This window comes from Pteropus alecto, unplaced genomic scaffold (genome assembly GCF_000325575.1).
Source record: "Pteropus alecto unplaced genomic scaffold, ASM32557v1 scaffold33, whole genome shotgun sequence".
Taxonomy (NCBI): Eukaryota; Metazoa; Chordata; class Mammalia; order Chiroptera; family Pteropodidae; genus Pteropus; species Pteropus alecto.
The window spans coordinates 2984887-3000100 of NW_006435762.1; the positions used below are offsets into that span (position 1 = coordinate 2984887).

The 15214-nt window shown below is 31.4% G+C and overlaps 1 protein-coding gene across 10 annotated transcripts in view; it reads right to left on the bottom strand.

The window, feature by feature from the left end:
• PHC3 (polyhomeotic homolog 3) overlaps nt 1-15214 on the bottom strand; it is an 80874-nt gene that overhangs the window by 33263 nt on the left and 32397 nt on the right. For 8 of the 10 annotated variants that reach the window (XR_003046032.1, XR_001516781.2, XR_001516783.2 and 5 more), the window contains exons 8-12: nt 11107-11978; nt 10768-10815; nt 6704-6857; nt 3830-4080; nt 149-308 (exon numbers count right to left, since the gene is read on the bottom strand). Coding sequence is in view for 5 of the 10 variants with exons in the window: in XM_015588534.2 (XP_015444020.1) it covers nt 149-308; nt 3830-4080; nt 6704-6857; nt 10768-10815; nt 11107-11978 (1485 nt within the window). In the remaining 5 variants the exon portion in view is untranslated. The remainder of the gene's footprint in view (nt 1-148; nt 309-3829; nt 4081-6703; nt 6858-10767; nt 10816-11106; nt 11979-15214) is intronic. The other 2 variants (XR_439155.3, XM_006910819.3) reach the window with 1 other exon arrangement.

A 15214-nucleotide genomic window follows, 5' to 3' on the forward strand; every position in this document is an offset into this window, starting at 1 on the left:
CAAATTAATACCAATCTTGCTATTTTGATTATTTGGCCATTAAGAGTCTGGTTAGATTTCCCATTATTTTAGTCAAATAATGCATTATATGAGAATAAAAGTGAATATTTCCAAGTGAAAAATCTGCGAGGAATAAAAATCCACAAACCTTCAGCAATCATGTCTTCCATCTCTGTGTCAGATGAATTATCTGCATGCTTTGTATTATTCTGTAGCTCTGGCTGAACACACACAGAATTTATCACCTGATTATCCAAAAGAGGCCTTTTTTTCACAGGCTGTTCTATTAGCAAAGATGAACGACTCACCTTCAAAAGAAAAAGAATAAAATCAAATAATCTTTTAAGACTTTCAGAAATAAGTTGGTTTTAAAAAACCCCTTGAAAAGAATGGGATGTGATAATTTACTTGTTCAACTGATCAGATCCATTCATTAAGCTTTTTACTCCTTGAGAAAAGGTTAGGCAATCTGGACATAGACACTTTATATTTCAGATCATCAGCAATATGGATACTTCAAAATCTCCGTCTAATGGAACCTAGCATCCTAGTTTAAGCAAGCAGTTAAGAAAAGTCTTTAAAAATCAGTTATAAATTTTGATTGCCCAGTATCCTTAATTTTTTTTCTGCAATGACTTTTTTAAGATTTATTTTTCATGTACATAGCTTTTTATTTGTAGGGTTATCTCCTCAGAATAGATCATTATTATGTATATTTTAAAGATAAGGGCAAAAAATGAATAGAGGACATGAACAGACATTTCTCTAAAGATATACAGATGGCCAACAAACGTAAGAAAAGAGTCTCAACATCATCAATCATCAGGGAAATGCAAATCAAAACCACAATGAGATACCACCTCATACCAGTCAGAATGGTTATTATCAATAAGTCAACAGTAACATGTATTGGTGAGGATGTAAAGAGAAGGGAACCCTTGTGCACTGTTGGTGGAACTGTAAATTGGTACAGCCACAATGGAAAAAGAGTATGGAGGTTCCTCAAAAAACTACAACTAGAACTACCATACCACTCAGCAATTCCACTTCTGGGTATTATACAAAGAAATCCAAAACTCTAATTTGAAAAGATATATGCACACCTATGTTCAATGCAGTATTACTTAAAATAGCCAAGATATGGAAGCAAAAGGTTATCTATCAATAAATGAATGGATAAAGAAAATGTGGTATATATAAACAATGAAATATTACTCAGCTATAAAAAATAATTAAATCTTGCCCTTTGCAATGACATGGATAGACCTAGAGGGTATTATGTTAAGTGAAATAAATCAGAGAAAGATCATATGACTTCACTTATATGTGTAATCTAAAATAAAAATAAAAAAACACCAAAATAAAACAAAGAAAAAACAGACACCCAAACAGAAATCAAACTGATGGCTGTCAGAGGTGGGGGGAGGTGGATGGGTGAAAAAGGTGAACAGGAATATAGTCAATAATATTGGGATAACTTTGCAGAGTGACAAATGATTGCTAGACTTAGTGTGGTGATCATACAAGTAAGGGTACATAAATGTCAAATCACGATATTATACACCTGAAACTAATATAATATTGTATACCAACTATAACTAAATATAAATAAATATATAGGAACTAATATTCAAAATGTTTAGGTGATTTCTTTATAAAAACTGAAAGACTAGAACTCATGTCTCCTGATTCCTAGTTCAGCAACCAAATCCACTGTAATCACAAAAAGAAATGGAAAAATCTGCAAACATCAACATTAAAATCAACAACAAAAAAATTCACTTATGTTCAGTATACTTGGTTAAGTCATAAGTAATAGTTATTTTAGAAATGTTTTCAACAAAAACAATCCAGACCAAAAATATTTACTGATTCACTAGTGAACCCTCAGTTAATCTGAAAAAAATAGAACCTCTAATTCTATTTAAGAATTCTGGTTAAGTCTCCAGTATCTGCCACATGTGGTGAACAATAGCTTACTGGAAATTGCTACATTTAACCTGAGAGAATAATCATCCATAAACTTCTAAATTTTGTTCAGTTAGTATATTTAATATGCCTCAGGTAAAATTTATAAGTTACTGCTGAAAAAAAACTGTAAAGTTAAGTGCTGCTAAAGGGATCGACTTCTGGTATGTGAATAAATTTAAATAATCTTTTCAGAAAATAATTTAGTACGATATATTGAATCTTAAGAATACATATGTAATGTGATTCAATACTTGCATTTCTAGGAATTTATACTAAAGAAATTATTAAAAATGTGGACAATTTATGTACAAAGATATTCTTTTCAGGACTACTTGAATAGTGAAAAAGTGGAAACCTAAATGTCCAACAATAATGAAGAATTATGTAAATTATGTTTGTGCATAAAGTGAAACATAGTTATTCAAAATGTTTCCAAAGTACTATTAATCATGAGAAAATAAATGCTCAAGTTATACTAAGTGAAAGCAGAACTATATAAAATAATAATCTTGATCATATGAAAACATATAAATATATACATCATGGTTATTAATGGAGATTTTTCTGTACATTTCCCAAATTTTCCATTTAAAAAAAAATACGTATTACTTTTATAATCTAAAAAAAACCCAAAACTGTAATTGTCACTAGTAATAACTGATAATAATAGCTCTGGCTATTAAGTGCCCGGTACTACATAGAACAATTTATGCATATTTAATCCTTATAACAATCCTAAGAGCAAAGTATTAATCTCCATTTGCTAGATGAGCAAAATGAAGATCAAAAAGACTAAGTGACTTGATAAATTCAGAGCCAGGATCCAAACACTGAGGACTAGGGAGAAAAGACTTCCTCCACTCAGTAAATCAGGATTCTTATAGGGGATCCAAGTTTAATACACACATAGTAAACTGAAGATATAAGCAACCAACTATCACAATGCAATATCTTCACTACCCATAAATCTGAAAAGTCAGACAATTCAAAGGACTTCAAAATAAAATATTTTGTAGGGTGAGTGGGTAAAGGAGATCAAAGATCAAATACATACTAGCTGAAGGAAACTGGACTTTGGGTGGAAAACACACAATAGAATATACAGATGTCAAATTATGATGTACACCTGAAAATTACATAATTGTATATAATTAACCAATATTACCCCAATAAACTTAATAAAAAAAATAACTATTTTGTTTTCTTTGATTTTGGCCACTTGTCTTTATTTTCTAAGGAAAAATGTTTTATCTCCAGATATTAGCATATAAATTATATATAGCTACTCTCAAATTATAAGACTTTTTAGTGATAGATAAGGTACCTTCATTTTGAGGTGAACATTTTAAAGCATTTAAAAGTCTGACTGAAGGCTGAGATTTAAGAATAATGAAAAAATCTACTATTTGATAATTATAAACCATCAACTGGGTAACACAGAAGTATTAGATCACTGGAAAGTTATTATTTTCTGTACTCAAGTTAAAGTTTCCAAAGTATCACATTATACAAGAAATACCATTTAAAGAAAAATATACCTAGGTGTCATTTCAGTCCCCTAAGAAGAAAAAATAGAAAAGTTTATTTCATTGGAGTAAACTTCCAACTACCTTTCTATAAAAATTATAAAACTGATATCCTTATAGCATGAAAACTTTCTCCTTAGTTTATCTAAATAGCTAGCATAAAATTCCAGAAATATATTAGGAACACATAAAGGTGACATAAATTCTAGATAAAAGAATGACAACTTTTTTGAAATAAAACTATAAGCTTCTTATTAGAGAGCAATAATAGACTAAATTTTAAATAATGCTACATGAATAATTTTAAAAATATAAATTTGCTTGTTACTTACAGGAAATGGCTCCAATCCTTCCTGAATCACAAAACCTTCAATAACATGGGTCAAGATCTGTGGTTTAACAATGGCCTGTGGAGGTCTGTTTTCTATATTGGGAATACTACTGGGCATAGATGTACTATTACTTCTTGAAGTAGCAGCTGGAAGTAAGAGTGGAGGAGCAGGAACAGAAACATGTGAAGGATCTGAAGGAGATTTAATTACTGAAGCACTGACTGATGCCACAGCAGGTAATTCCACTTGCTCTGAAAAAAAAAAACATCAATTTTTTAATCTTTAGCATTCTGTTCAGGCAGATATGAAAGAAAATTCAAGAATAATCATTAATAACAACAATAGTTAATTTCTGGTGCTTTAAAAAACCATTCTAAAAACTTTTTATTTATGACTGCATTTAAGCTGCACAATGACTTTATGAGATAAAAACTACTATTATCCTCACTTTACAGAAGAAGAAATAACTTGCTCAGTTGTCATTTCAACCATGGTTAGAACAGTCTCATAAGACATGAATATGTTCTAGAATGTCAGTTTAGAAATAATTATTGAAATTGTTGCGTTAAAAGAATTTTTAAGCTACACGGGTATTAAATTTCCTATGTTCTTGTTTATATATTCCAAATGGCGGGGAGAGGAGTGATACTTTGAAAATATGCTTAGATAAAAAAAAGATCATGAAATCCAAAGAATAAATAGAGATTTTAATGAACTACACAGGTCACATCACCTGTATTTCAAGCAGTAAGGCTAATCCAAATCCATGTACGAATGTTCTTTGAGGTCTTTTTTACAACTCTTCAATGGTACTATATATGTCAGGGAGAACACTGCAGTACCAGGCAATTGCAAAATGTTGAGCTAAATCACTGTGATACCTCCTCCTCAAACTCTTGAGGACCACAATAAGATAAGACCCGGCAGCCTGTGATGCAGACTTTACCTATCCATTCAATAGCACCAAACCTTTAAGTGGAAATACAGAACTAGCTGATAGCTGAGAATATCAATGAGTACAGATATCTGAGAAAAATTTTAAAAGAGCAGAGATTTATGAAAACTGAATCCTAGATGGAAATAGTCCCTCAATTTTTGCACATTAGTTTATCTCATGATTTGATGAGTTATTCTAAATATCAACCTTCCTGTTTTTCCCACTTAAATACAACAGGAGAGTAACAAGTATGAAGTTACAGGAAGACTCAAGTCTACATTGTACTTAGACAGTTTAGCCAGATGGATATGCTTGACAGGATATCGGACTATACCCTGAGAGGAAAAAAATGTGAAGACATTCTTGTGTTTCGGTATTTCAAAAATGTTTAAATTTCCTTTGAGTACCATTAGTAATGCTCATTGGGTATTTAAAGTCATAACGCAAGGTTAGTATCCAATTACTGTAATCTGCTATTTGTCTTTAAATCAAAATTCCAGAAAATCTGCAACAACATAAATTCATTTCTAGTGTACAGAAACTACAAAGATTTCATACTATAGATTTTTTAAAATCTCTTTTGAAGTATTACTTTGAATAAGCAAAGGCAAAAACTTGTCTTAAACATTTTATATAATTTTATTGACTAAATATTTTCTATTTTTCAGGAGGGGAAAAAATTGGAAGAAAATTGATTTCTCCCCTTCTATGCTTTCCAGAGATTCACAATGGTAGTAAGGGAATAAAAGCTGAAGAGAACCGAAGGGTTAGTGATGTGGCATACTGAAGAAAAGAGGGCAAGTGTTGCTTTGGTAGCAAAGTCACTGTCACACTACAATTTGTTTCCATGCCTGTTACAGTGGTTCTTCTTACCTGGAATGATCACAAGGGGCAAGAGATATTCAAAAAAACAGAATATTTACAACAAAGCCTGAACTAACATTATTATTAGCAGGAGCAGGGGTCTATAAACTTTCTATAAAAGACAATATCATCTCTGCAACTACACATCTTTGCTGCAGTAGTAAAAAAAGCAGCCATAGGTAATATTTGAACAAATGAACATGGATGTGTTGTGAAAAACTTTATTAAAGAACAATGATATTTATACTTTATATAATTTTCACATGACATGTTACTTTTTTCCAACCATTTAAAAAATTTAAAACCATCCACAGCTCATGGGCCATACTAAAACTGGCAGCAGAAAAGATTTAAAGTGTGAGCTACTTTATCACCTAAATGAATTATTGACAGGAAAAAAAAACAAAAACCTAACACAGAATGTATCCTTTTTTAGGACCCCGACACTGGGCGATAGGTCATACTGATGTTTTAGTAAAATATCTAGGATTCGGTCACTTTGATATTGTAAGGAGGAGCATATAAAAGATTTACTTGAACTAAAAAGTAGCACTGAAGTACTGAATATGAATTTGAATGCTTTACGCTCAAGAATTTTTTAATCCATGTCTCCACTAAGAATTAATGAGGTTTAATTTAAGTACTGTCTGGGAAAGAACACTCTGAAAAGCATTTACTCAGTCTGGATCGCAAGCAATTATTAAGAATGTCAGATATGACTTAGAACGCTCTGTGATTTTGGAAAGTATAACTGAAATCTTTTGATAGAATGTTGATTTATTCCAATTTGTAAGCTAGAAATAGCTTGACACATGAATCTGAATGGGCATATAAAACACATCTGTACAAACCACTAAAAATTAGAAGGCTATGATGTTTTTTTCATTTGGGTGGTTCCTCATTAATTGTTCTAATTGTCCCTCATCAAAAAAAAATCTTGAATTCTAATGTATGCTTTCCTGCAATTAATTACATAACAAATTAGTTTAATACCATCTCTCATGAAAAAAAAAACTTCCTGATTATTAACATTTACCCAATAAAAATTCCCCTCAACTTAGATATTCCCTCACCTAACAAAGGATGTTCGGAAGTCAACTCTTCTCCTCTCCCCACAGTTATAGCTGCTGGAGACAATGTGGGTGGTGGTGGGGTTCTGTCCATCCGGACACATTCGTCTGACTCTTCTGGCATTTCTTCCTCACACACATCTTCTACTTGATAGACCTGCAAATGACAAACCACACCACCTTAAAATGTTTCTAAAAATACATTTAATAAGGTGTTCCTAACTTAATTTTAAAAAAATAAATTCTAAGTGTTTTAAACTTAAAAACAAGGCAAAAAGACTATATGACAGGTTGAAAACAAAACTTTTAAATTCACTCAAATGAAGTTTTCCTAATACTTGATGATATTTTACTAAAAGTAAGTTGCAGATCAGTATCTAGGCTACAACTCACTAAAGCTTTCCAAAAAGGTGAGTCAAGTCAAGCCATACTTTTAATTTTGTGAATTAAAAGAAATATTTTGATTTTATGTACTCTGGGAATTTACTATTGTTTCTGTTAATTTCTAATGATCATAAATCAAAATAGATGCTATTTTTCACAAGCACATTAAGTAAATCTCCAAAATGACACACAACATATCAGGAAATATACCGACTAAAGGAATACATCCCAAGCTCTTTATTATATTTATGTGAATTAAAGATTAAATTATGAAAAGTAATGTCTGAGTACCTACAAAAAAGGTATATAAGCAATTATATCTTTACATCTTTTCTTTAATCTTCTGATCTACTCAAGAATCTAATGATTTTTTATAAGCTAATATCAAGTAAATAGACAATATCTATCCTTGAAATAATCCACACATACACACACACATCTCATCCTAAACCATTTGAGACACTAATTTTAGTTCTTTAATATTGTTCCATACTTATAGAAGAAAGTTTTTAAGTCTTTAACTTAATTACCTTGTTATCCAATGGTAAAGATTATACTTAAAAAGAAAACATGGACTCAAAAGCACTCTGAGTAGGAACCTCATAACTAAAAATAACTTATTAATATTTCATTAGATTATCATTATTTAACCATTATTTTTGAAAGATGACAGTTTACAAAAAAAAAAGCCACAAAGCAATTCACCTCCCTTCTTTTTATGTATAAAGATTACTTAAATTTACGAAGGTTGTGAGTTCTTAAGATTACTTACCCAAACTGATTAATGTTTCTAATAAATGTTAAAACAAAAAACCTTTCAACAAACTTTCAAAACACTTTAAGTGATATCTAATATTGTGTATTTTTAATTGAAAAAGTTAGATGATTTGATGTATATGTAATCAAATAGAAAAATGTCAAGATTTCTGAAACTAGCATAAACCATGTTATAAAAAGGACTACTACTTCATCTACAAAGGCATATCCAACAACAGCGAAAATTAAAAAAAAAAAATTCCTAACTTTCTAAACCTCTACTAAGAAATCTTTTCTTTTGCTTTTTAAAAAATTTTTAAGTCTCATTGTTACTGATAATTTTATATCAAATATAATATCCAGAACTGTGATCTGGATTAGCTACTAAGTAGACAACATTTTAAAAACTATTTGTTCATAACCCTGCATTGGAACATTGGAAGCCTGTTTCACCAAGAGATTTCTTGCTTTATGTCTGGATCTCCAGAAGTGAAAGTAGTTGTTTGTTATTGCACAATGCAACAATGACTGCTAATATCTGTTCATGATAACTCTTTTAAAATGATAACGTCCAATATAGGGAAAGTCATCCAAAAAAACGTTCTGGAGGTTAAAGGGGAAAAAAAGACCTTCTAGTGAGAGGCATCCACTGTAGTACTGATTATTTTAATTTAAGGGAGTGGTGGGAATTCTGATTCAGAGGTAATTAGACAAGTATGGATTGATCAACCAGTTCAATTGTGTAGGTGTAGCATTTTTTTTAGATATTACTTTCCTTCCAAAGATCATTATCTCTTTTAAAAATGCTGAAACTCTCTTTAATATTAATGTTGTCTCAAGTTTTTCAAACACCTACTACAGTACCTTTTAAGGAATCAAAGTCTGATCATGCATAAAATTCTGATTTTTAAAAAATAATGTGAAGCATAACACAAATAGCATATTCTGAAAAAATCCATCAAAGAATACTGTAGAATACTTTTCATTCTTTATAGTTAAACCTAACTACACACACTTTCTTCCAAATCTCCCATGTAAAGACAAAATAAGTTAATGAATAAAAGTAGGCAAAAATAGATCTGTCACAGACAGCATCATCAGGTTAAAAAAAAAACCTAAATTGCAACAACTAAAATATTAAATAAAGCAAAGAAGTAGAGATTTAGCTTACAAGATCATCAGAAAACTGCACATCACAATTTTTGTTTAGCTCATAACTACAACTACTCTAAAACTAGAATGCCTGACAAATCTACCTCAATAAAGTATATGAGTCCCATCTGTCTCCTTTTCTTAAATAAACCATGGAACATTAGTTCTAAATGATCTACTCTCACCAAATCTTATCACACCTAAATGTCAATGAAAAATCTTAGTTTTATAGATATATCTTTTTAAAAAACACAATTGATTTTACTTTGATAATTCACACTTATTTTTCAAATTTTCACATCTCTTAAGTAAATATATCTCTATATTTTAAATATCTGAGAAAACCAGGGAACTATGAAGAAATGTGTAATTCATAAAATGTCATTTGATAAAAAAACAAACAGATTTGATCAAAGGTGATAAAAGAAAAAGATAACAATTTAATAAATAGGCTTTGATATTCAAAGAAAAGTAAAAGAAATATAACATGAAAACACTGATAGCAAGTATGACCATACCAGTAAGAGAACCTAAAGTTATTTTTATGGAAAAAAAAAAACTTCCAAAACTGGGGTGACAAATTTTTTTAAAAAATTTTTAAGAGATGACAGGAAGTAACAAAATAAGACTATAAATATTTTTAGCTTTCATTTAATTGTTTTGATATTTCTATTTCAAATATGTTCCTTCAAAGTTTACCCTAACAAAAACAATTAGAAAAACAAGGCATACAGAGAAATTTTATTCTTGTTAAAAACCAATTCACTGAACTAGAAAGTGAGAATATAAATTTAATTTGATTCTTTGAAGGTACTGTACACTTTGAAGCCTGTGTTTTTATGTTATAATATCCACTGTAAACTCTTTGAAACTCTATTAAAAGAAAATACAGAGACATGATAATTGAATGACAAACTTATTTCTAGATGCCCGTTATTTTTTTTGTCAAGTTCTGTTTTTAATAAAAGTGAATAGGAAGTGGAATTCAATCCTCTTTACGCCTATTAAGGCCAGTCTGAATGACGAGAATAAAGAATTTATAAATCTGCATCCTGAGAACCAAAATGTTTCCCATTAAAGAATAGACTTTGAAACTCCCTTCTTTTCTGGGCTAATGGTTATTAGTCTTTAAGTAATAAAATCTCTTCAGTGAGGTTTGATATAAAACTTCTTTGGGAACTGTTTTCATAAGTTATAAATTAATTATGAATTTAATCATTCTTAAACATTTAGAGACCTTATTTAATTTTTACTGTAAATTGTTTTATAAATTATAAAAGTGCTTTAGAGAATGTTTGAAGAAAAACATTTTTCATTTTAGGCAACATGTACCATTTTTAGAGGTTTATTCTGGTAAATTTCATCACAATCTAAATTTTTCAAAACTTTTACTCCTCCCAATGGATTTTTTTCATCCTCAGTATTCAATTCATCCACTGAGATTCTTTTTAGCTTTTTAAATGAGAGATATTTTAAGTACGTATTTTCCCTGAGAAGAAATTTAAATCATAAGTTGAATAATTCTAAAAGATGGTTTAGAGTTAATGTTTTGGCAAAGTCGGATTCTTTCCTAGAATAAATGTTTTTACAAAATTTTAATTATAAAATATAATTTTACCAAAAATGTACATCATACAAGCATAACTCCACCTTGAAACAAAAGCCCTTAATGGCCCAGGCCTTCAGAATGCATACCACCAAAAAAAGGTTAGCTAGATAAACCATACGTTTAAGAACATACAAGCCAACAGAAGGGATCTATGAAGGATAATCACCTTAAGAGAAAAAACTTTGTGCAGATGACACTGGTTCAAATGCATTCCCTTGGGGAAAAAAAATCAACTCTGTAAAGATAGCAGATGGATTTGTTTAAATAGTAATAAATTAACGAGGGACTTTAATAACCATCACAAATTATCAAGCATGCAACCACACTACAACAAACAGCAAATTTTTTTTCTTTCCATACAACAAGTTTGTCAGACACTGACAGATGGAAATTTCAAGCTTTTTAAATTCATAGGCATGTAGATCTAGCGATATAACACAATGTGGGAGAAAATCGTTTTTACTTTCAATACAGCAAGAAAGTCAAAGAGCTTCCAAGGGCTTACCACTGGTGGATCAACAGGTGCTGGCGGTTGTACTTGTAGGTTTACCGCAACAGTCTGTGGAGGAGGAAGAGTCTGAAATGGCAACTGGACCAAAGCTTCTGCAGCTGGAAGCTCCTCTTCTGACACCAAAGCATTCTGCACCAAAACCTGGCCCTGGGACAGAATTTCAGGCTGCACTTGTAAAGACTGCATAGACTGCAAGGGCAGTGGTGGAATCTGAGCTGGAGGAGATGTTGACATCTGTGGAGGGGTTGCAATTGGGATTGGAGAGGACTGCAGGGTTGAATATTGCTGGTGTGATGCTGGAGACACAATCTGCTGACCTGGGGACACTAAGGCAGACTGCTGAACTGGGCCAATGTGTACAACAGGGGAAGCTGGAAGTGAAAGATGGGATGGAAGATTCAGCTGTGCTGTGGGTTGCACCTGATTAGCAGTGGACTGCTGCAAGTTTGGCCCTGGCTGGAGAGCTGATGACACAAGAGGGTGTGGTTGAATAAGTGCTTGTGGATGAATAATTATAGTAGGAGACTGACTTGGTGAATGAGGTGGTGGAGGAGACACCACTACAGACTGCTGTGCCGACTGTGACTGGCTAGGCGACACTGTTAAAGGAGGGGGATGACTCTGAATTGGTGAACAATGCTGTGACTGGGCATTACTGGGAGCAGGAGGGAGGCCATGGTTTTGGAGTGGTATACAGTGCTGGGATGGGGGTGGATCTTGAGTTGGATTTTGGAGTGTGATTGGCTGAATTTGCTGTTGCTGCTGCTGTAGTATCAGCTGATGATGGGAAACCTTGGGAGGTGGTGAATGAAGAGGAATCTGCTGATGTTTTATTAGAGGATGAGGCTGAATTGGAGGATATGTAGCTGTGAGAGAAAAAAATGACAATTAGTATTTATTTTAAAAATATCATAGAAAATTTTAAATCTAAAGGAGGAAAGTTTTTACATCAGAAGGTTATAAACATCAGAAATCTATTAAAAGTCTTCCAGACAAGAGTGACTTAAAATATGACAAACAACTTTTCCTTAGAAAACTATAAAGATTTCATAAAATAAGTTACACTGTGGTAAGTTCCAAAAGAAAATCACCTAAAACACTTTATGAATCTGAATCTATGCATGATTAATTCTTATTACATTTTATAGGTCCCCAGAATAACTGCATTAATTTTTACTTTTTCAATAATTTAAATTTTATTAAATGTATTGGGGTGACATTGGTTAATAAAGTTATATAGGTTTCAAGTGTATACTTCTATAATACATTAACTGTTAACAAAGTTTATCCACTTGAATTCTTTCTTTGGTGAAGAGAGCAGTATCACTAAACAAGTTTAATATAAAGATAACTTCGAAATCATAAAAATGCAACATTAAAATCTATAGAATAAAGGTCTTATCTTTTCTAATCTGTGTCTAAACATTCTTCCAACTAATTAGTCAATGTAATTACTATAAAGCCTCTCAAATAAGTTTCCAAACTTAGCCAAGATGAAGAGTTGGTATTACCTGACTCACGAAAAAAATGTTTTGCATAAAAAGTTAATTCAGTTAAGCAAAACAGATATGTGAATTCTAGAGCATGGGCAAATAATCGCTATAACTAAGAAATGAAATTTTAGGGGCCTTTCAAAATACAGGAGACCACTAGTTGCTTGCAGAGAGAGTAAAGCAATCAGAAGTCCATATTGTCTAAACAAAGGAGCTTGTTTTACTTCTCTCCCTCAACAAAACAAACAAAAAAACCTAGAGTAATCTGTAAATGATAGTACCAGATTTCTCCACAGAGGAGCAACTCACAACAGGGATAATATATGTAAGAATTAGCAAAATCAAGTATTTCCATCATTATGCCTCTCCTGCATATCGGTGCGTATGTTTATACACAGAGAGATGCTGGTGAAATCCTCTCTATCTGAATGAGAATGTAAATTGGATTCACTATATATAAATGTACAATCAGTATGTTTTACACCTCAAACTAATATAATATTGTATATTAACTGTAACTGAAAATAAATTTAAAAAAGAAGAAACTCAGTTTACTAGAAGACAAACTGAAAAAATGGATTAATATCATGTAAAAATTATACACATTTAAAATAGATCTAAAGCCTGGCTAGCTCAGCATGAGACTCTTAAAATAGAACTAAAGACAAGGCAAAAATTTCTCCTAATCTCAGAATGTTAAGATAGGCTATAATGTCTTGCATCTATTTTTATATTCAACCACACTGTGACAAAAGCCTTATAAAAAACTTCTAACAACTTCTAACCAAATTTTTGCTTTTGGTTAGTTAATATTTAAAATTCTGGAGATCCTTTAAGGAAATTAACATCTGGTTAACATCTTAAGAAACAGGCATTTAGAAAGTTCAATAAATATCCATGAATTATGAGGAAAAAAAGAATTTTAGATCTAAAATTCCATCTAACAAAATAATTTTCATGTAACTAGCCTGGTACTTCAAACTAAGACTAAAAATTTATGTCAGCACTTTATAAATGTACTGATAAAGACTCTATATAAAGTATTCAATAAAATCTTGGATTTCTATACAGAGCCTCTCTTTCAAGGGGCTCAAGGTACTCTCGCATCTCCCATATGAAAAACAAATGCCCGAGGAGTAGGTACATATTATTATTCCCATTTATAATAGCAAAGGCCCACTTTAATTCAACTCTTTAGGTTATAATTAAAATTTACATATTCTTGGAGTACAATGGATATTATAGTCATAGGAATAAAAATTTTTTCTGTGCTCTAGCAAGTAAACAATCTTTTTATATTCTAGAGTTGATAATTCAATAGATTAACAGTTTATCCTTTTACCAAGATGAAATTTTTCTTTGGTCAGAAATCGAAGTGAGTCTATTATATATTAGTCCATAAGTCCAACTGACAAGCACATATATTACAAAATAATTATAAGGATATCTGAAACAATATTTCTGTATAAAAAGAGCCCTAGAGCTTTGGAGAATCATCATGTTTGTTTACTTCTCTGATTTTAATACACACTTTATTATTGTCGGGGGTCTTATATTTGGATAGTTAATGACTGGCATCATCTCTCACACATGTAATAGAATTCTTTAATTTCTATAAATAATTAGATATATTATTGTAAGCTATTAAATATATTATTTCATTTAATAGTTACAACAACCCCATGAGGTAGACAGGGTACTACACAAATCCAATGTACTACAAGTGAAGAAACTCTGAGCATTAAGTGACTTGCGTGAAATCTCAAGAACTCACAGTCCTGAGTCTGGGTTCTTATTATGGACTAAATGTTTGTGTCCCCAAAAATTCATACTGAAGCCCTAAGCCCTAATGTGACTATATTTGGTAATAAATCCTTTAAGAAAGTAATTAAAGTTAAATAAAGTAATAAAAAAAGTGGGACCCTGACCTAGCAGAATTAGTGCCATTATAAAACGAGTTAACAGAGAGCTCGCTATCCTGTCTCCTAGCACTCAGATGAAAGGCCATGGGAGGACACAGCTAGAAGGTAGCCATCTGCAAACCAGGAAGAGAGCCCTCACCAAAAAACAAACACTGCTAGACCTGGATCTTAAGACTTTACAGCCTCCAGAACTGTGAAAAAATAAATTTCTGTTGTTTACACTACCCAGTCTATGGTATTTTTTAATGGCAGCCTGAGTAAACTAATGTAGACTTTTCACTACACACTGAATTAATATCTGCAAAAAATGGTGTTATGTTTTTCCCAACTAGACTAATTTCATAAAAGCTCTAAAAGTACTATAAAAAACTTGAGCTCTAAAATAATAATTTCTAGACATCTGGTTAAAGTTTATCATTATATATTAAAAATAGAATTATTAACTATCAAGTGGAATGCCACCTGCAAGAAGAAATGAATAAAACAAAATGATTTAAGCACCCTAGAAATACATACAAGGAAACAATAACCATGTCCATTATAATATTACATCAGAACACAAATAGATTTTTTAATATTTGAAAGTGATCTGTAGGATCAAGCGCTTCTCTAACTGAGGAAAAGGACAAATTATCAATTCGAACATCTCCAAAAAAAATAGCTTCAAAACAACTTCCCAATAGCAAG